This window comes from Neophocaena asiaeorientalis, unplaced genomic scaffold (assembly GCF_003031525.2).
Source record: "Neophocaena asiaeorientalis asiaeorientalis breed wild unplaced genomic scaffold, Neophocaena_asiaeorientalis_V1.1 scaffold655, whole genome shotgun sequence".
NCBI classification, from domain to species: domain Eukaryota; kingdom Metazoa; phylum Chordata; class Mammalia; order Artiodactyla; family Phocoenidae; genus Neophocaena; species Neophocaena asiaeorientalis.
This window is the reverse complement of record NW_020171857.1, coordinates 617855-640154: the sequence shown is the minus strand read 5'-3', so window position 1 is coordinate 640154 and position 22300 is coordinate 617855. Positions and strand designations below refer to the sequence as shown.

The window sequence follows — 22300 nt, the reverse complement described above, 5'->3', positions numbered from 1 at the left end:
GCAGGGTCTTTGAAGGATGGGAGGTTTATAACTGACTGATACGGAGCTCCTGGTGACACCGTGCAAATGCAGAAACTTGGTGAGCACAGAAAAGAGGACTCAACACTGCATTCTGAGGGCATGATCTTGTGTATCTTCTCCAGATGTGTTTAGGATATGTTCTGCCATACACATAGTTAAAAGAAAGACAGAGACTGCACCTAGAAAAAAGTGGCTCCAGTGCTTTTGAGCAAGAGGATTCAGGAAGGCCATTCTATGTGGTTGCAGTTTCCCATGGAAGCACCACACCCTCCACAGATGCCTCATCAGGCTTTCAAGGAGGGTGCATGAAAATGCAAAAAGGGCCTCCTGGCAGTGCCCTAACAGCCCTATCTGTAATCTTCTAGACAAAGGCAGGCATGGGCAGGACTCCTACACCAAGACAAGACTATCCCTGCGTTCTGAGCAGACCTCTGCTCACATCATTTGGAGCATGGAACAGTTTGAAATCCAGTTTTAAAAGCAATAAATCATTTTCTGCAACACATCACAGGGCAATTTTCTTGGTTGTGGAAACTATTCCTTAATGATAAGCCCATGTGCCTTTTGGCCTCACCACCCACCCAAGGTGAGCACCTCTGTGCATACTCTACAGAGACTGCAAGCACATTTGCAGGACATCTTGCAACACAGGAGAAGGTGGCACCACCATGAAGATGGACCTTAAACATTCAGGCTTCTGTCTCCACTTGCATGTCCCTTTGTTCTGGAGGCTGAGGTAGAGAGGAGAGAAACTGGCCCAGTGTGGACTGGCTGCATGTCCGCAGCATGGCAGGCATCCCACAAGGAGGGGACGGGGAGTGGGGTCAGCCGTGCCCAGGACAGGCCTCTCTTATGGGAAGGGTCTCCTTGAAGTCGCAGGCACTGGTGGTCAGTGCAGCACTGAAGGAATGCAGAGCTGTCACCTAAGCCAACCTGGGGAGGCAGTGTGTGGGCAGAGCAGGGGCCAAACCTTCACAGAGGAAGAGCATTTCGATGAAGCTGAAGAATGAGTAGAAGGTGGCCAGGTGAAGAGATTCAAGGTGGCCATGGGTCACAGGCATTCAAGATAGAGGCTACAGGCAGAGTGCAGGCCGCAGGCTTCATGAATGCTGGCACAGGACCAGGGCTAACCACCATCCACTTGGTGTGGTTTAAGCTACATTGTCAGGAGAAAGCCAAGATGGGAGATCCCAGCTCTGCTTTCTGGAGAATTCTCCACCCAGAGTTTGTGGTCTTTAGAATACCCTACACTTTACAGAGCGCTTTTGTTTATTCTCTCAGCTACAGCACAGCATTCAGTAAGAACACTGAGAAAGCACTTCCCATTGTGAGAGACATGGTTGGAACTTAATAAAACCTCAGCAAGTTCAGACAGGAGAGTAGAAGATAACTACTCTGTCTTTGGACAGTTGAAACAAAGATGACAATGAAACCCAGGCCAGGGCAGCCTCCCAGATGATATTAGGAGCAGATGACCATGTCTGAAGAGGCATCACTAACCGCAGGTGCCCAGGTTCCTGGACCAGGGCTGACTGCCAGCCCAGAAGTGGGGAGAAGGTCTCTTACTTTTGACAGCACAGCACTTGCCTCCTCAGGTCTTCCTCCCTCTCTTTCCTTCCTGCCTCCAAGGCCATCAGTGGCCTCTTGTCTGCCCAGAATGAAAGCTGGGTTGGTTAAATTCACCCTCAGTCTTTTAACTTTTCAATAACCAGTACAGAGAGCATCTCCTGGTCAGGTGCTCCTTCCTACCCATCAAAGCTTATCCATCCCCTCTAGATACAGAGAAAAGGGTAGAGAAAATGATGAAATATTGATGATAGTCCTTTTTTGGTTGACTCAGCACTGTGAATCAGCAGCAGGGTATTTCACAATGATAGCATCATGGCCAGGCAGCCAGTATCTTTCCAGGGAGTATGAGGGGATGCAGGACTCACCTGTGGCAAAGACAACATTCCTGGAGACCAGACGATGCTCCACGATGGAGAACTGTGGGAGCTCAATTCTCTCCACTCCAGTAACAGCCTTATCACCACCACGCCAGTAAAATTCAATGTCATCTGTGGTGTAGCCATCTGCCAGGAGAGAGAAGCAAGGACATGGCAGAAGTGAAGCATTATTTTGTCTAAAGAAACTGTCACTAATAAATGGAAGTAACAGCTTGCCCATGTTTGAAGTAAATTTGTTTGATGTGCTTGTCTATGAAAAGAAGCATCATCAAAGAACTAACTTTCGAATATTCTCATGTTACCTCTGCTGTCCGATTTGAACCAGGCTGAGAAACTGTGGAGGCAGAGTGCTCTGACCAAAGTTCTGTCTGCAAAGCCTAATTGTAGGGCTGGCCTCGACTTTGCACATAAATGAATTAAAAACATATTCATAGCACTGAATAAGATAGTTGGAAGAAAAAGTAAGAACTTGAGTATGAAGAATTCTAGAAAGGCAGCTCTCTCAAAAACTATTAAAAAGTTAAAACACTGAGGGTGAATTTGACCAATCAATGTTTGATAAAGTCAGGCATTTTTGGATGGTGTCATGAGGTGTTCCTGGCCATGAGCTTGGCCATCCTTAGAAACACCTTTTGTAGGGACCCTCTTGGCCCTTAGAGATTTGAGCAGTGGTCTCAGCAGAAAGAGGAGTGGTCATTTGCCAGATTATAGCTCCAAAGCCAACTCTTGGCATGGTCTCATGCTTGCTCGGTAATTAATCAATGCTTCCCGAGAATGACTAAATAGGACAATAGTGTCTGATGTTATTTGTAGCACCCAGGAGTCTTCTAAAGAATTAGGTCAACTTTAGCGGTAAGAAAAATTAAAACTCACACCTGTAGAAAAGTAGCCTATGAATATAACAGACTTTTTGATTTGAACATATAACACAACAAGAGGCAGATACTAAATATCTGATGTTAGACAAACAAATAGACCAAAGCTGTGGGGATGACTGCCCCCCACAGCCCCTGCTGGCTCCCTGGTCCTGTCTGCTGTCCTACCTCCAGGATCACGGTGGGCACACCTTTTGTCTCTGCCCTTCCCTCCGACTGCCTTACACTCCATTCTCACCTGGCGGCCACAGCGATCGCTAATAAAACACACATCTTACCAAGTCACTCTTCTGCTTAAAGCACTCAAATGTTTCCCAATGCAATTAGCAAAACAAGTCCAAAGTCCTTAATAGGACCCCAAGAACCCACAGGACTGGTCCCTGTGTGCGTTGTTAAGTACATCCACGCCCACTCCCTTGCCCACCCAGTCCAGCCCCTCTGGTCTTCTGGCTGTAGCTCAGATCAGCATGCTGTGCCCAGTGCTTACATGCCCCCCAGCAGGACATCCAGATCTTCAATTGGCTAACTCTTCCATACATTTGCATCTTGACTTTAATAAAAACTTTTGCACACGTGTGTAGTCAGGTCACCAGAAAACTGGGAGAATCCCTCTTCTGTTCAACTGCTTTAATCGTGAATTCTCTGAGTGGGAGGGACCTCACACACTCTGAGGAAATCTCTTTGACAACGGACCTTCCTGCCCATCCTCCACCTTGGTTAAACATCAAGGAAACAGAATCTACACTCTTCAACGCCACTCACTACGGCTCACAGTTGGAATAGGAGCTGCTTCCTCACTTAGATCCCAAATTTGCCTTGCTGAAACTCTCATCAACTCATTGGAGTTGTGTCCTCTGGCCACACAGAATCTACTTAACTTCCTAAAGTAGCCCTTCAACTATTGGGAAACCATCATCTTTCCCCTGAGCCTTCATACTAAATATACTATGCATCATGCCACATGATCTCACGTCCCTCACCTTCTGAAAGCACAGCTCTCAGAAAGCAGGGCCATGATGCCGTGTGAAAGTGAGGGGCACAGTGAGGGGTCTAAACACTGGCCTGCCACCAGTACAGCTTCCCAGTGTGTTCATTCACCAAGGCATTCACTTCTCACTATACATGCATCGAATGTGCTGCAAAGTAAGTCATTTGCCATCCCCCCAAAATTCAATACAAATACCGACAACCCGAAATCCAACTGAGGCTAATGATAAACCAGTCTCTGGTGGGTCAGGGGAAGACACAACAGCAGCAGCCATATCCGGATATGCCAGGGTTGCAGGTCAGGGAGCAGGACATTTTCTTCTTAGACTACGTGGCTGCAGCTCTCGTCCCTCGCAGAGAAGTATCACTCAACACTGAATTATCAATAAGGCATCTGAATACTCTTCAAATTGAAGAAAATTGCCAAGATGTAGAAATAGTTGGCTTGTAAAGCTGAGCTCCTAATGGGAAATGAGGTTTACTCCAACTGCAGAGGGTCCCAGGAGTACAGCCACTTGTGCCTGATGAAGCACATTGAGAGGGACCGCCTCTCGGCGTCTGCTCTCTTCTCACTGAAGGGGTCGAGATGAAGAGCATCTGTCTTCTTTTATTTCAGCATAGCAAACAGACTCTCTTAGATCAGAGTGGAGGATTCTTTTATACTGAGCCTCTGTCTCTGTCTCTCTCTTTCTCTTGCCCTCTCTCTGTCATGAAAGTGATATTTGCAGAGTGGAGGATTAAACTTCTAATCTTTAGGATAGTTAAAAACTATGTCAAGAAAATTATATATGCCATGCCAAATAATGATAAAAAGGCCTAGAACACAAAGTGGATGAAAAAGAAATACAGATACACACAGCTTTCAATCTCCAGAGTGCAGTTCTGCTCATCCAAAGGGTATCTTCTCAGGTCCATCATGCATGCTGCGGTCGTGGTGATTCTGAAACACACAGAGTGAGGGCAGATATTAAAGATGGGATGAGAAATACAGCAGAAAAACTGCTTCTAGATAAACACTGAGTAACCCTCAGGTAGGACCCCTTCCCCAAAGCACACCTGATTAAACATATTTCATGATATATACTAAACGGACAAGTTTTCATTATACTGTAGGCCAGCTTTATCCAAAAAAGCAGTACATATATAATTACAAAATTATTCATGCAAACTTGTTGACTTTGGATAATCAAAGGAAGAGAAAGGGGCTTCTTAGGAAGCTCTTGTCTTCAGTTTTTATTCTGCCTCATTGTCTAGTGACGCTCTAACTTTTGTAGCACAGAGAAAACTTACCAATGGTAACAACATTGATTAGATTACAATTTAATTCTTTGACTTTCAGTGCGAAGTGTTCAAGTAGCTCCCACTCCACAGGCTGCACTCTGGAAATGTGAGCCAAGCTTCTATTTGATTCTGTTTTATTATAGTTGCCTCTTGGGCTAATGCTCCAGGGCTTTTCACCACAGGATCATCTACCTTTTCAAAGAGAACATTTGGCTTCTATGTTATTGATTATGAATGAAAACTTGGGTTAGCTTCCCTTGAGGTCAGCTGCAGCCATGGAAAGAATTTATATCGTGGCCCAAGGACGGTTAAGCCTCTGCCGTGCAATGGTTAAACCCACTGTACATGGAGATAAAACACTTCGAGAAACGTCAAGTTCATTTCCTACTCTGCCGAAAGCCTCATTTTAGGGAAACCAACCTACCCAAAGCCTCTGTTGAAAATGCAACGATTAGGCTACCATGTTTTATTCTCTTTCTCGAAATCCCATCCCTTCTGCACCACAGTCCCAGCTAACCAGACTGGGCTGGGTCCCTGAATCAAGCACAGCCAACCATTAGTTGAACAAGAATATAGGATGTGGCCTGAGTTAAAAGGCAGAATGGAGCTAAAGGGATTCTCTTCCATGAGAATGAATTAAAGATGAGAATGGAGCTAAACTTGCAAGTTCATGAATTAGAGGCTTGTGATGCTATTTTCAAACTGGAGAGTCAGGCATGAGAAAGCATAACAGAGGTGAAGACAATGCAGAGAGTTGATGGTTCAGGAGACAGCAGAGCTAAGCCTGGGCCATAGCACACAGCCTTGCATGTACGACACATCTCAGGGAGCAGCATCTCAGAGCTGATGTGGAAGATGTGTAAATGGCGGCCCGGGCTGTGCTCATTAAACGGTGAGTCTTAAGAAGGAAGAAGTGAGAATGTCTTCTCCTGAGATCCCTAGATTTACCTTGAAATCCCAGCCACATTCTAGACTCCACCCTTCTCGAAGCCCAGTATTGAGCTTTCTATAGACAGCCTTCCATGTGAACATTCACAACAAACCAGCCTTCCATGTGAACATTCACAACAAACCTCCTACCACTCAGGCAACATGAGCAAGTTCTGCTCCAAAACACCCATCAGACACCAGTCATGTGCTAATTATATTGGGCTTGTCTCACTGAACCTAAGTGCCGGTGCTAAAGGAATAGGAGTAAAGCATGTCCTTCTATTAGCATTGGGTTAAGCAGCAGGTTGAGGAAAGTTCTAATTTTCAATGACTGAGAAGAACAGTGAAGGAAAACGTCAACCTATTTGCCAATCATGGGACAACGCTAATTTTTTCTTTGCAAATAGCATGCAAGTGCCGTGCAGACATATGCTATAAGATCCACACCAATGGTGAAACTGTGTCCTTTCCAAATGTCATAACACTTCCAATTATCATTCCAAAGAGTGGATTACATTCTATCTGAAGTCAACACATAGCTCTTTGGTATATTTTTCTACATCATCTGACTTCCTAGCCAACTAAAGAATCAGCCTCACGCTTTGAAATTCTGGCATGTTTTATGGCAGGTTGTCAACCCAACATCCATACAAGATGCCTACAAGGCAAAATTAGAAGAAAGTTCTGCTAAAATTACAAATTTTTGTAAATAAAAGAAAAAGATCTCTACTGGAAATGTTCAAATTTTTAAATTTTCCTACATGTTTTAATACCTATTCACTTGAAGACTCAGTAACTGAGATTACCATGTTTTGTTTGTTTTTCCTTATTTATTCCCAATCACCATCATTAAAATACATGCACACAAGTGCACACACACACATCCAAATTGTTTGGAGACTCACATGTATTGTGATATTATGTAGAGTGTTTCATAGGAATCATTGGAAGTGGGAAGCATGAAGCTAGTAGAATTGGTGAGTACCTTTAGTACAGCTGTTGTCCTGTGTTCTCATTCTGGCATCATACTGGCTATCATATGGAGCCCTATTCCTATTGACTTGAGGAATAAGGTATAGACATCTATGTGCTACTCTTCTTCCTATGAAAAAATACACAGAAAACCCTCTTATGGTGGAAAGTAAGTCATAAGAGCCTACTCATGACACAGTGGAAGAAGGAAAGAGGTCTTTTTGCCACTGGGACAGAAAGGCAAGAAAAAAAGAAAGGGGAGAATAAAGAGATCAAGAAGGGGACAGCAGGCCAGAACCCCTCCCCGAGCCACAAGGCCATCATCCACATTGGCTAAACTCATGACAGGTTTGGGGACTGGACCTTCTGAGTGAAATGACCAAATTTTGCACCCCTGGGACTTTGTAGAAACCATAGGAGGGTATTTCATAGTCTGCAGAATGAGAACTCAAGCCTAGTTAATGGAGATGGACCAAGGGCAGGGAAGCCCCAGTGACATTCGAGCTCTAGTTGCATAATCCCCAACACGCATGCGCTCACACACACACCTTTTGTATTTTTTTCTAATCAATTTTATTTGTCCTGAGAAAAGACTTTAACCAACTTCTAGCTCCACTTCCATCTGAAAGCTGAGAATTCCACTCCTATTTCTAAGAAATAGTGGTGAAGTCAATAAGAAATATTGCGTGAGGAATTCTCTCCAGTAGATCCATTGTTTTTAGTCATAGCATGCAGTCACATCTGAACTTTATGTAAGGCTGGTTGTGAGTTGGCTTTGGGCCCAGCTCCGTGCTCAGCAATTGAACACTCATGCACTTAATCTCACAACAACCACATTGTAGAGGTATTGTTATTCTTCCCATTTTGCAGATGAGCAAACCAAGGATCAGAAAGAGTAAGGAGGTCGGCAACATTTACAATGCTACTGGAAGGCACATGTGGCATTCAGATCCAGGCAGCCTGAATCCTGCACTCACTCATCTACCTCCTTGACACCTCTTCTGCCTTAAACTACAAAATATATACAACTTTTAAAAGCCTACTCAGGGAATGAGGTTCTCGTTTTCAAAGAAGAGCGAATTCAGTAGAGAAATATGTTATATATATATATATATACACACACACAGAGATCATATACATGTATATGTCTCATATGTATGACAAATTGGAAATATACTACGTAAGGGGAGAAAATAAATATTTTAAGGCTACACTTGCTGCAACAGCAGTGATATTTTGCCCATTGTGGAATAGGGTAGAGTTTAGTAGGTAGTCCTGCTATTATAAGTGATATATCCCTAAAGATATGTTTAAGAGTCAAAAGTATGAAAATTCGAGGAATAAATGTGAAGTTTATAAGGGCAGCAACAACCCAACAAGTTTAAAATCCTATTATGAGACACCTGCCATCTTTGGACACCATCTAGAAACTACTCCTGGGAAGAACAGCTTTTAGCAGGTCAAAGCGTTCTAACTTTGTCTCAATTATATCAAGCTTATGAGATCACTTTGGTATCAGCACTTCCATTTTAAAATTTCCACCAATTAAAAAGAATATTAAGGGCAGACGCAAACTCTTTGTGTCATCCCACAAACACAGATTTCTCCACAGACCGCCTGGAGAGGCTGTGGTGGAAATATCGCTTTTGGCTGCTCAGGAACACAGCTACTAGGTGGTGGTAGTATGCCTGCTTGTCAGCCGAGGTACGACACTGCTCTCTCTCTGTCCTTGCTGGGAAAGGGGGACTCTGAGCTGAGCCTGGGACCCACGCTTACAGTGAATCACAAGGCAATGCACACACTCTCTTCCCCACTTATACGAATATTTTAGATTCATAGTAAATACCAGAGAGAACAGAGGTTAAAATGTCCCTGACTAGCTTTCTCAGAGGCCTTGTAGAACTAAAGCATCTCAGCCCCACTATCTCTCCTTTCGTCACCCATTTTAGTATCGTCATTATACTTAGGACCATCTACCCTTGGAATGTCCTTCCATTTGTTGACTTGCAGGCCCCTTGCTTGTCCTCTGGGGAGCCTGGAGCAGGGCTTGGTCCCCTGCAGTCATAAGTGCCTAGAACCGCAGCCACATGCACATGGCAGGTGTCCTGGACTAACAGACAGCGTGGAACTCAAGCAAAATGTGGAAAGGAAAAGAGGTGGCTTGGCCCTTCTTGGTTTCAATCCCCCAAATCGAAGAGCCAGAGGGGATACCCACCCTCCTGCAAGCACTCCCAGCAGGAGATCTGACTTTGAATGTTTACTGACCCTCTGAGAGCCTCCCTGGGCTCACTGGTCAATATGCTTGGATGATTATTTTCCAATAAAGATGTTAAAAATAAATAAATAAATAAAAATTCCATTATGTATGGAAAAAAAAAAAAAGGTGCTTGGATGATGCTCTATGTGCTGACATCCTGGTGGTCTCTGAATCCTTCGGCTGCAGAATGAGTCCTTAGCAGGCTGATGTTAATGCCCATAAGCTTTACAGTTTCCATGGCTGTGAGGACTGCAGCAAAATGCAGCCATAGGCGGAGTTCTGGCCCTTTGATCACAATCTTGTCAAACTAGCAGGACCGGGAGTAAGTTAGCAGCACGTCCTGTGTGACTTCTGGCTTGTACTGGGGATGTCCAAATATCCGAGAACCCTGGGCAATGGTTGTTACCCATGGCCCCAGAACAGCAGCACACCTGGGGTACTGCCTTACAGGTAATCACTTAGCCCTCTGCAACTGCTCTCAGGTAACTTACACTCATCTCCATTCCTGGCTTCACCCCAGGTGCACCAGGCAGTGGAGGCATCTATCATTTTTCCAAGAATAGAAATTCAGATGCTAGGATTAAGGACCTAATCAAATAATTCAGACTGACCAAGCATCCTTCTAAAGCAAGTGCTTATTATTCAATGTGGAGAGGGCACAGGACATAAACGAACATTGAAGTTGCCCCAATTTTTGTTTTATTTTACAATAAATATAAGAAGATACACACACAGAAATGTCCAAAGGCCTCTGCTGTGCAGATTCGTTGAGGATGTTGCTGGGAAAATTGCTGTAGAAAGTTGATTGTGTTGGCAGCCCCATTCCTTCATCTTCCCCAGTATCCACTCTCTTTGCCATGTCATTTGCAGCTCTTCTCACTAAAGAGGAGCTGTCTGCCCATTTCTGAACATGGGCCAACTTTGTGCCTTGCTTTGTCCGATAGAATGTGTGTACTAACAGTCCCAAGATTAGCCTCCAAGAGACATTCTGTGTTTCTGGTCCCCTTGTACTTCTGCCTTTGCTGTGAGAAAACCACGCTCATATAAGTCTGCTGGTTCTAGGAGGAGTATGGACATAAGGGGCAGAGACCACCCATCCCTGGGCCTGTGGGTGAACCAGCCAGAATCTGCAGAGGTGCTGATTAATCACCCAGATTCACAAGCAATGAGCACTCATTATCATTTGACATTGAGGCTTTCCAGCTGTTTGTTACGCAGCAATGTTGTGGGCATAGATAACAGATACAACAATCAACGCAAGTAACTACACACATAGAAAAGCATAAATTATCTTATAAATAAATGGACATCACAACCTGATACTTCTCAGGGGTGCCATAAGATAGCAAAGCCCTTAGCAGACAGTATTTTCCTACAACGGGAGCATTTACTTCTGGATTTCAGCATAAATCCACTAGCATTGTAGGAACATAAATCTTGGTGAAATGAGTAGTCACATTAGGCAAATGAGATGGGCCACCTCCTGATTTTCAAACAATATGGTGATAAAGCAATTCAAAGGCCAAAACCAGCAATAATGCTAAAAACCAAAACCAGAAGAAAGCATGTGCCAGACCTCAAGCACCTGACAGGAACAGAAATGTCAGGGTGGATGACTGAGGGAGTCTCAAGGAAAATACTTAGGTTCAACTCTCTAAGAGGAAGGAAGGAAATATTTTGAAAGAATCAAAAAAGTACTTTGAGATTTTGAATCTCCCCAACCATCTGGATCTAATGATGGTACTTGGGAGGTGTGTGTGGGGTTTATATCTAGAAAGGTAGTCACTAGCCACATGTGCCTATTTATAATTAAATTCTAAATTAATTAAAATTAAATAAAATTAAAAATTTAGTTCCTCTAAGGCACTAGCCAAATTCCAAGTGCTCAATAGGCACCTATGGCTAGTGGCTATTGTACTGGATGGTACAGATTTTAGAACATCTTCATCACCACGGTAAGTTCCATCGGAAAGGGTGAGAAACAGCGTGAGCCAGACAGGGTGACAGACCTGGCCCTGCCTGCTAATGCAGCCTGCCAGCTCTTCTCCCTCCCTAATTCTCTCTCTCTCCTCTCCTTTCCCCCGCCCTCCCCTTCCCTCTCTCCCAGCCTCCTTCTCCCTCCGGCCCCCTCGCCACCATAGCTTTACAGGACACACTCCCTAGTTGAAAGTGGTTGGACGACAAAGTCAAATGCACACAACCTATCACCTCAAAGAAAAGCCACTGCAGCTGGAGGCAGATATCCACAGGGCATGGAAACAAGCAGGCCAGAGTAGGTGTCATTCAAGACTATTCAAAGTATCATACGTTGCATCTGACTTCATGGCTCAGTGGGTTAACCAGCAGTCTGAGGGGAGGACCTACCCTAAAAGAATGGCAATTAGGCATAACAAAGGGAATGCATTAACCCAATCTTCAGATTTGTATCCTAGGGACTAAGGCTTCCAATGTGAGCGTGAGACAGAAGGGGGCCAAGGTCGCCATATCCAAAGTCTCATTAGAATATCACTTAGTCTCCATGGATCTGCTCATCTAAGGATAAACATTATGAATAAAACAAAGAGATGTTCTATGAAAAGTATGCAAGCATGCAAAATGAAAGTTGAAAACTTGGGAAGATGTTGGTCTGGTTGTCAAAAGGCATGAATTCTCTTTAAAACAAGGATAGGAAGACATAAGGAAAGAAAAGCCTGAGATGAAGGCATAGACAGGTGATGTAAAACTGAGAAAAGAATGCAAAAAATCCGAGCGTAAGTGCTGAACTGAAATCTGTACTGAACACAGAGACAGCAGAATTACACAGCTGAAAGTCATTTAATGATGTGAATGACTTCATAAACTTGGAGGGGACACAAGTCACTGAGGGATCTTGTTAAAATGCAGATTCTGAGCAGGACATCTAGGGTAGGTCTGTAGTTCTGAATTTCCCAGATGATGTTGCTGCTGCTGGTCTGGGGACCACAGTCAGAGTGGGAAGGAGAGGGCCAACTTGTAAAACCTTCCTAAGGGCAGAGGAAGAAGACAAAGCTTTGAAAACACAGAGAAGATGATAGGTACAGGACAGAAAATCAGTATGAAACTGAGCTCTATTAAACAGAGCAAAAACAAACAGCATCCAAGTGAACAAAATAGAATTCAATAAGAAACAAAGAATTTTTTTAGTTAAAGTAAAATATGCATAACACGAAATTTACCTTTTTTTACTATTTATAAGTGTACAGGTCAGTGGTATTAACTACATTCACAACCATCACCACTATCCATATTCAGAACTTTTTTATCATCTAAAAAAAACCCCACTATATCCATTAAACAATAACTCCCCATTATCCCCTCCCCCCAGGACTTGGTAACCTGGCAACTTCTATTCTTACTGATACTAGGTATTTCATATAAGTGCAATCACACAACATTTGTTCTTTCGTGTCTGGCTTAGTTCACCTACTATAATGTTTTCATGGTGTAGCATGTACCAGATTTCCAAACCTTATTTTAAGGTTGAATAATATTCCATTGTATGTATATACCTCATTCATGTTTTAATGGACATTTGGGTTGTCCATTTGAGTTTTATACTTTTAGCTCTTATGTACTACATCTTTGATCAATTGCAAGTTCATTTTTGTATATGGTATAAGGTAGGCATCCAACTTTACTCTTTTACATAAGGATACCCAGCTTTCCCAGCATTATCTATTGAAAACACACTCCTTTATGCATTGAGTAGTCTTGCACCCCTGAAGCAAATTATCTGATCATATACTCAAGAGTTTATTTCTAGGCTCTCTACTTTATTCCATTGGTCTATGTGTCTGTTCTTATGCAAATATAACATTATTTTGATTACCACGGCTTTATAGTAAGTTTTGAAATAAAGAAACGTGAAACCTCCAACTTTGTTCTTCTTTTTCAAGATTGCTTTGAATATTTGGGGTCCCGTATGATTACATATGAATTTTAGAATGGAGTTTTCCATTTGAAAAAAATGTGATTAGGATTTTTAAAGGGAATGCATAGCAACTGTAAATCACTTTGGGTAGTATTGTCATCTTAAAAAAATATTAATTCTTCCGATCAATGAACATAAGATATCTTTCCATTTGCTTATGTATTCCTTCAGCATGTGGCCTCTATCCTCAAGGTCATCTCTTGATTCAAAGTGGCTGCTGCAGCTCCAGCCATTATATCTACCTTCTACACTAGCAGCCAGAAGAAAATGAAGAGCCAAAGCTCTCTTACCCCCTCCCTTTTACAGAGATATCCTGGCAAGAACCCTGCCAAAGTTCCTTTTATAGCTCTTGGGCCAAATCATAGTCACATGGTTATATAGTTTTACTCTTTCTTTTACACTTTTAGTTCATAAGTCTTTTGCCTCTATCATTAAATTTCTTCCTAAGTATTTCATTCTTCTAGATGTTACTGTGAAAGAAATTGCTTAGTTTCCTTTTTGGACTGTTAACTGGTAGTACGTAGAAATGCACCTGATTTTTTTTTTTTAATAAAGGTTGCCTATTATCACTTTTTTCTCCATATCTCTAAGGATGATATTTTTCCATTTTATTTTTTTAACTGAAGCATTTTTGATGTATAATATTATATTAGTTTCAGGAGTAAAGCATATTGATTCAGTATTTTTACAGATTATACTCCATTAAAAGTTATTACAAGAAAATGGCTATAATTCCTTGTGCTATACAATATATCCTCATTGCTTATCTATACATAGTAGGCTGTATCTCTTAATCCCATACCCCTAACCTACTCCACCCCCCTACCTTCTCACCACTGGTAACCAATGGTTTGTTCTCTGTATCTGTGAGTCTATTTCTGTTTTGCTACATATACATCATGGTGTATATTTTCTTTTTTTTTTTTACTTTTTCTTTCTGATAGTTTATTAATAGTGTATAGAAAAGCAGCAGATTTATCTAGCAACCTTGCTGAATTCATTTATTAGTTCTAATATTTTTTCAGTGGAAACTTTAGGGTTTTCTATGTAAAGTATCATGTCATATGCAAATAGTGACAGTTTCACTTCTTCTCTTCCAATTTGGATGCCTTTTATTTATTTGTCTTGTCTGATTCCTGCAGCTAGGACTTTCAATGTTATGTTAAATAGAATGGGCATCCTTGTCTCATTCCTGAATTTAGAGAAAAGACTTTCAGATTTTCACTGTTCAGTATGATGTTAGCTGTGGAGTTTTCATAGATGGCATATTTTATGTTGATACATTTTTTATGTTGATACATGTGGAGATACATTCCATCCATACCCACTTCGATGAGAGTTTTTATTATGAACAGATGCTGAATCTTGTCAGATGCCTTTTCTGTGTCTCCTGAGATGATCATGTGATTTTTATCCTTCCTTTTATTAATGTGGTGTATCACATTGATTGATTTGTTAATGTTGAACCATCCTTGTTGCACTGGAATAAATACAACTTTATCATGGTGTATGATATATATATTGTTGTGATATATTGTTGGATTTTTTATATATTGTTGGCTTCGGTTTGCTAATATTTTGTTAAGGATTTTTGCATATATTTTGCATATATATTCATCAAAGATTTGGGCCTGAAATTTTATTTTTTGTAGTGTCTTTGTCTGGTTTTTGTATCAGGGTAATGGTGACCTCATAGAATGAAGCTGGGAATGTTCTTTCCTCTTTAATCTTTTGATATAGTTTGAGAAGGATAGGTATTAGTTCTTTATATGTTTGGTAGAATTCCCCTATAAAGCCATCCAGTTCTGGACTTTTGTTTGCTGGAAGGTTTTTCTTTTTTAAATTACAATTCAATTTCACTTCCAACACTTGGTTTCATTGATCTTTTCTATTTTTTTTAATCTCTATTTATTTTCTCTCTGATCTTTATTACTTCCTTCATTCTGCTCACTTTGAGCTTTGTTTGATCTTCTTTTATAATTACTATAGGTGGTAGGGTAGGTTGTTCATTTGAAATTTTTCTTGTATTGCTATAAACTTCCCTGTTAGAACTGCTTTTGCTGCACCCATAGATTTTGGAATGTTGTGTTTCCATTTTCATTAGTCTTGAGGTATTTTCTGACTTCCTCTTTGATTTCTTCACTGATCCATTGGTTTTGTAGTAGCATGTTGTTTTGTCTCCACATTTGTTATTTTCCCATTTTTCTTTCTAAAATTGATTTCTAGTTTCATAATGTTGTGGTTGGAAAAAATGCTTTATATAATTTCTACCCTCTTAAATTTGTTGAAAGTTGTTTTGAGGCCTAGTATGTGACTTATCTTGGAGAAAGTTCCATGTGCACTTGAAAAGAGTATATATTCTGCTGTTTGGGATGTAATGTCCTATAGGTACCATTAAGTTCAACTGGTCTATTGTGTCATTTAAGACTGCTGTTGCCTTACTGATTTTCTCTCTGGATGATCTGTCCATTGACATCAGTGGGGTGTACAAGTCCCCTACTATTATTGCATTTTGTCAGTTTCTCCCTTCATGTCTGTTACTATTTGCTTTATATATTAAGGCATTCCTGAATTGCATGCATAAATGTTAACAATTGTAACATCCTCTTCTTGTCTGATCCTATTATCATTATATATTTATATCTTTGTCTTTCATTATAGACTTTGTTTTAAAGTCTATCTTGTCTGATATGAGTATTGCTACCCCCACTTTCTTGCCCTTTGCATTTGAATGAAATATCTTCTTCCATCCTTTCACTTTCAGTCTGTGTGTACCTTTAGCTCTGAAGTGAGTCTCATGAAGGCAGCATATGGAAAGGACTTTTTTTTTTTATCCAATCACCCATGCTGTGTCTTTTGATTGGAGCATTTAGTCCATTGACATTTAAAGAAGTTATTAATAGGAATGTACTTACTGCCATTTTATTACTTGTTTTCTGGTTGTCTTTATAGTTATTCTCTATTCATTTCTTCCATTGTGGTTTAATGATTTTTTTTTTTTTAGTAGTACACTTGGGTTCCTTTCTTTTTAGTTTTTTTGTATCTACTATAGGTTTTTGATTTGAGATTGCCATGGGGTTCATAGATGTGGACATAAAACCGTATCTACTTGTTTTAAACAGGTAGTCGTTTAAGTTCAGGCCCATTCTGAAAGATTTATGTTTTTACTGCTCTCCCTGAAATTTTGTGTTTTTGATGTCATATTTTACATGGTCATGTTTATCCCTTAACTGTTTATTATACTTATAGTTGCTTTTACAATTTTTCATTTTTTAATCTTTTTACTAGGTTAAGTGATGGATCCTCAGTTCTTACTATACAATTGCCTTTCTTAGTGGGATTTTCCCTTTCCTATAGATTCTAACTTCTTTTCCACTTAGGGAAGACCCTTCACATTTCTTTCAGTGTAGGTTTAGTGTTGATAAACTCTTTTAGTTTTTGTCTGTCTGTCTGAGAAGTTCTCTCTCCTTCTGTTCTAAATGATAATCTTGCTGGCTAGAGTATCCCAGGTTGCAGGTTTTCCCTTTCAGCATGAATATATCATGCCACTCCTTTCTGGCCTGTGAAGTTTCTGCAGAGAAATCAGCTGGTAGCTTGATGGGGATTCCCTTGTATGTGACTTTTTCTCTTGCTGCATTTAGAATTCTCTATCTTTAACTTTTGTGAATTGAAGTATGATATGTCTTGGTGTGGCTCTGTTTGGCTTCATCTAGTTTGAGACCCTCTGTGCTTCCTGTACAGAGGATATCCATTTACTTCTTCATGTTTGATAATTTTTAGCCATCATTTCTTCAAATACATTTTCAATCCCCTTCTCTCTCTCTTTTCTTTCTGGGATCCCCATAATGCAAATGTTGGTATACTTAATATTACCTCAGAAATCTTTTAAGTGCTTTCAATATTTAATTTGTTACTTTTTGCTGTTCCAATTGGGTGACTTCCATTATTCTATATTCCAGATCACTTATGCCTTCTTCTGTATCACTTAGTCTACTATTCATTCCTCCTAGTGTTTTTTATTTCAGCTATTGAACTCTTCATTTCTAATTGGGTCTAATTTTCACTGTGTTCATCTCTTCTTTTCCCTAGTTTAGTTAGCCAACTTATTATCAATGCTTTGAATTTTTATATGGTAAATTGTTCATTTCTGTCTCATTTTTATTTTTTCAGTGGTTTTCTCTTGCTCTTTCAATGGAGAGTAAGTAGTTCCTCTGCCTTTTCAATTTGCTTAACTTTCTCTGCCTATATGAATTTAGCGGAAACAGTTACCTATTGCAGTCTTAAACAGGTGTTCTTATGTGAAAGCATCCCTATAAAGACTGTGTACAATGTCTTTGATGGGAGAGCTGGATTTGAGCTGGGTGCAAGGCACGTCTTTCCTCTGGGTGTGCTGGCAGCTATCACCTAAGTAGGTGGTGGGGTCAGAGATGGAGGGACTAGAGCTGGCACTGGGTGTGTGGTGGAACTCCCTCTCTGCTCAGCAGTCATCACCACCCTATCAGGGGCCAGCTCAGATCCCAAGTTACTGGAGTGGAAGCCCCAAGGGTCATACCTGAACTAGCTCTGCTTTATTTATGTGTGTGATTTTACCTTTTCTTGCACCAGGACCTTTGCTCCAGAGGCGAGTAGTGCTGAAGCAAGTAGCGCCCGTGCACAGACAGAGGTTCAATATGCTTCCTGTGCTCTGCTCAGATGCAGCCTTGTGTGCAAGTCCCTTTTGTCCCTCCCTGCCAATCACCGTCCCTAGCCTCTGCCACCTCCACCCTCTTGTGGAACAGCTCTGCAGGATTAGTAAGGCCCATGTGGACTCTCAGGTGTATGGAGAGGTGAGCTGTGGTACAGGGGCCACCATCAGAGATCTGGGCTGCTTCTGATGCTCTGCTTGAGTAAGTGCTAACAATGGCTGCTGCTGCCCACCCAGGCTCTGCCCTGGGACAGGGTTACCTCTGCATCCCACGGTTGAGTCTTTTCCCGGTCATGGCTGCCCCAGATCCAGTGCCATGCTGCAATATGGAGAGAGTGGAGCCAGAGTGTCCACTCAACTAGGAGCATGTGAGCTCCTCACGAGTGGAATCCAGGCTTCCCACCACTTTCTTGTTAGTCCCAACAGTCCTCCAACCAGCCAAGAGGGCTTGTCTCCCCAGCATAGGGCCCCAGGACTGGGACAATCAATCCGTGGCTTGAGCTGCTCACTCCCCAAGGTGGGTGTCTGCCCATGTAATGTCTTTTTTCTTCTAAGTCCCCTCTCAGGGGCATAGATCCTGACCCAATTGCATTTCTTTCCTTCCTACCTGATTACCTGTGTATCTTTCTTAGTCTTAGTTGTACAAGAGTCCTTCTGCCAGTCTCTAGTTAGTTTTGCATGAGAATTTTCCACATATAGATGTATTTTTGATGTGTTCCTGGCGGGAGGTGAGCTCCGCATCCTCTTACTCTGACATCTAGATCCTTCCCCAGCCCCCATACTCTGCAACTGATTTTTCACATGTTGATTTTGAAATCTGCAATTTTACTGAATATGTTTTTTAGATATAACAGTTCTGGGGTGGGGGCGTTGTATGGAATCTTTAGGTTTTCTACATAGATCATATTATTTGCACACAGACAATTTTACTTTTTACTTTCCAGTTAGAAAAAATATGGCATAAGCAGGAATCCTTGACTTGTTACTGATCTTAGGGGAAACCATTTTACATATTCACAAACGAATATGATTTTGTGAGTTTTTCATATATAGCCTTTATCTTATGAGGAAGTTTCCTTCTATTTCTAGTTCTTTGTACATTTTTGTAATAAAAGGGTGATGAATTTTATCAAATGCTTTTTCTGCTTCAATTGAGATGATCATGTGTTTCCCCCCACTTCATTTTGTTAATGTCCTTTTCCCATATTGAACCATCCTTGCATCCCAGGGTTAAATCCCACTTGGTCATGGTGTATGGGGCTGATTTCATTTTCCTAGTGTTTTGTTGAGGATTTCTAAATTAGTATCTGTAAGAGATACTGGTCTGTGGTTTTCTTTTCTTGTAATATCTTTGGTTTTGGTATCAGGGTAATGTCAGCCTCATAGAATGTGTAAGGAATAATTCTTTCTTCTTCAGTTTTTGTGGAAGAGTTCAAGTTTGCATTAACTGGGGTTAATTATTCTTTACATGTTTGGTTGAATTCACCAGTGAAGCCATTTGGTCCAGGGCTTATTTGTTGGGAGGTTTAATTACTGACTCAACACACTAGTTATAGGTCTGTTCAGATGTTCTACTTCGTCATGATTTAGTTTTGGTAGGTTGTATAATTTCTAGGAAGTTGTCCATTTCATCTAGGTTATCCACTTTTCCAGCATATAATTTTTCATAGTATCCTCTTATAAAGTTTTTTATTTCTATATAATTGGTAGAAATGTTCCACTTTTCATTTCTTCTTTTAGTTATTTGCATCTTCTCTCTTTTTTCTTCATCCATCTAACTAAAGGTTTGTCTATTTAGTTGATCTTTTCAATGGGCCAAATTTTGGTTTCACTGATCTTTCTACACAGTTCTATTATTTTATGTATCTCTATTCTACTCTTTATTATTTTATTCTTCCTGCTAGCTTTAGGTTTAATTTAGTCTTCTTTTTTTTTCAGTTCCTTAAGGTGTAAAGTTGTTGGTATTATTGTAGAACTGTCCATTTCTCCTTTCAATTCTGCAATGTTTGCTTCATGTATTTTAGAGTTCGGATGTTTGGTGCATATATGTTTATAACTGTTTTATCTTCTTGGGGAATTGACTCATCAATATAAGATGTTCTTCTTTGTCTCTTATTAGCCTTTGACTTAAAGGATATTTCTTCCATATTAGTATAGCCACTGCAGCTTTCTTCTGATTACTATTTTTATGGAGTGCATTTTTCCACCCTCTCACTTTACATTTATTTGATCTTTAGATTTTTAGATCTAAAGTGAGTCAGTCTCTTATAGAGAGCAGAGAGATAGATCCTGTTTTAATTTTTATCCATTATGCCAATCTCTAGCTCTTCTATGAGGAGTTTAATTCATTTACATTTAATTACTGAAAAGCAAAGACTCACTTCTGCCATTTTGCTATTTGTTTTCTGTATGTCCTAGAGCCTTTTGTTCCTCCATCTTTGTTTTCTTTTCTGTTTAGTTGATTTTTTTTGTTTTGATTCCCTTTTTATTTCCTTTGTGTATATTCTATAGATATTTTCTTTATGGTTGCCATGGGGATTATGTATAACACCCTAAATTTATAACAATCTAATTTGAATTGATACCAGGTTTACTTTAACCACATATACTCAATTTGCTTTGCACCTTCCATGTTATTAACATTACAAATTGCATCTTTATACATTATGTACCTAATAACATATATTTATAATTATTTTTATGCACTTGTCTTTGAAATAATGTAGAAAATAAAGAAGTTACAAACAAAAATTAAAATACCAGTTTTATTCACCTTTACTGGAGATCTTTATATCTTGACACAACTACAAGTTACTGTCTAGCATCTTTTCATTTCAACCTGAAAGACTCCCTTCAGCCTTTCTTGTGGGCCATGTCTAGTGGTAATAAAGTCCCTCAGTTTTTGTGTTTGTTTGTTTTTAATTCCTTGCTTGACCCTTTTTTTTTTCTTTCTTTTTTATTGAAGTATAGTTGATTTACAATGTTGCGAGAGTTTCAGGTGCACCCTTAGGTTTTATCTGAGAATTTATGAATTCCTATTTTTTATATTGAAGTATAGTTGCTGTACAAGTTACAGGTATACAATATAGTAATTCACTATTTTTAAAGGTTATACTCAATTTATAGCTATTATAAAACATTGGCTATATTTCTCATGTTGTACAATATAGCCTTGTACCTTATTTTATACCTAAGAGATTGTACCTCTTACTCTCCTTCCCTATATTGTCCCTCCCCCACTTCCCCCTCCTCACAGGTAACCACTAGTTTGTTCTCTATATCTCTTCTTCACTTTTAAAGGACATTTTTGCCAAATACAGAATTCTCTCCTGACAGGTTTGGCCTTTCAACAGTTATTAAATATTTAATCATACCACTGCCTTCTGGCCTCCAATGTTTCATATGAAAAATTGGCTGATAATCTTTTGTGAGGCTCCCTTATATGGGACAAGCTTTTTCGCTCTTGATGGTTAAGATTCTCTCTGTGTCTGCAGCTTTTCACAGTTTGATTTTATGTGTCTTAGTGTGGGCCTCTGGTTTCATCCCACTTGGATTTCACTGAGCTTCTTGGATTTGTAGATTCATGTTTTTCATCAACTTTGGGGAGTTTTTGGCCAATATTTCTTCAAATAATCTCTCTGCCTCTTTCTCACTCTCATCTCTTGGGACTCTCATAATACATATTTTGGTGCCCTTGATGGTTTCTCACAAGTCCCTCAGGCTCTATACACTCTTCTTAAATCTTTTTTTTCCCCTCAGACTCAATAATTTTAATTGTCCTATCTTCAAATTTGCTGACTCTTTCTTCTGCCTGTTCATATCTGCTCATAAACCCCTCTAGTGAATTCTTCACTTCAATTATTGTATTTTTCAGAATTTTTGTTCACTTTTGTAATTTCTATCTCTTTATTTTAATTTGTTCATTTTATTCATATATCATTATCCTAATTTCCTTTACTTCTTTGTCTATGTTTTCCCTTAGCTCCTTTAGCATAATACAGATAGACAATTTAAAGTCTTCATCTAGTAAGTCCAATGTCTGGGCTTACTCAAAAATACTTTCTGTGAACTTATTTTGTTCCTTTGAATGGGTCTTTTTTTGATTCTTTTCCAGTATAGGCCATTACAGAGTACTGAGTAGAGTTGCCTGTGTTACACAGCAGATTCTTATTAGTTACCTATTTTATATATAGTAGTGTGTATACGTCAATCGCAATCTCCTAATTTATCCTTCTCCACCCCTTATCCCCTGGTAACTATGTTTGTTTTCTACATATATGACTCTACTTCTGTTTTGTAAATAAGTTCATTTGTATGCATTTTTTTAGATTCCATATATAAGCAATATCATACGATATTTGTCTTTCTGTGTCTGACTTACTTCACTCCATTTGACAA

The 22300-nt window shown here is 40.1% G+C and overlaps 1 protein-coding gene across 2 annotated transcripts in view; it reads right to left on the bottom strand.

The window, feature by feature from the left end:
* GABRB3 (gamma-aminobutyric acid type A receptor subunit beta3) overlaps positions 1-22300 on the bottom strand; it is a 233224-nt gene that overhangs the window by 32306 nt on the left and 178618 nt on the right. For both annotated transcript variants that reach the window (XM_024741782.1, XM_024741780.1), the window contains exons 5-6: positions 4687-4769; positions 1956-2093 (exon numbers count right to left, since the gene is read on the bottom strand). In XM_024741782.1, coding sequence (XP_024597550.1) covers positions 1956-2093; positions 4687-4769 — 221 coding nt within the window. The remainder of the gene's footprint in view (positions 1-1955; positions 2094-4686; positions 4770-22300) is intronic.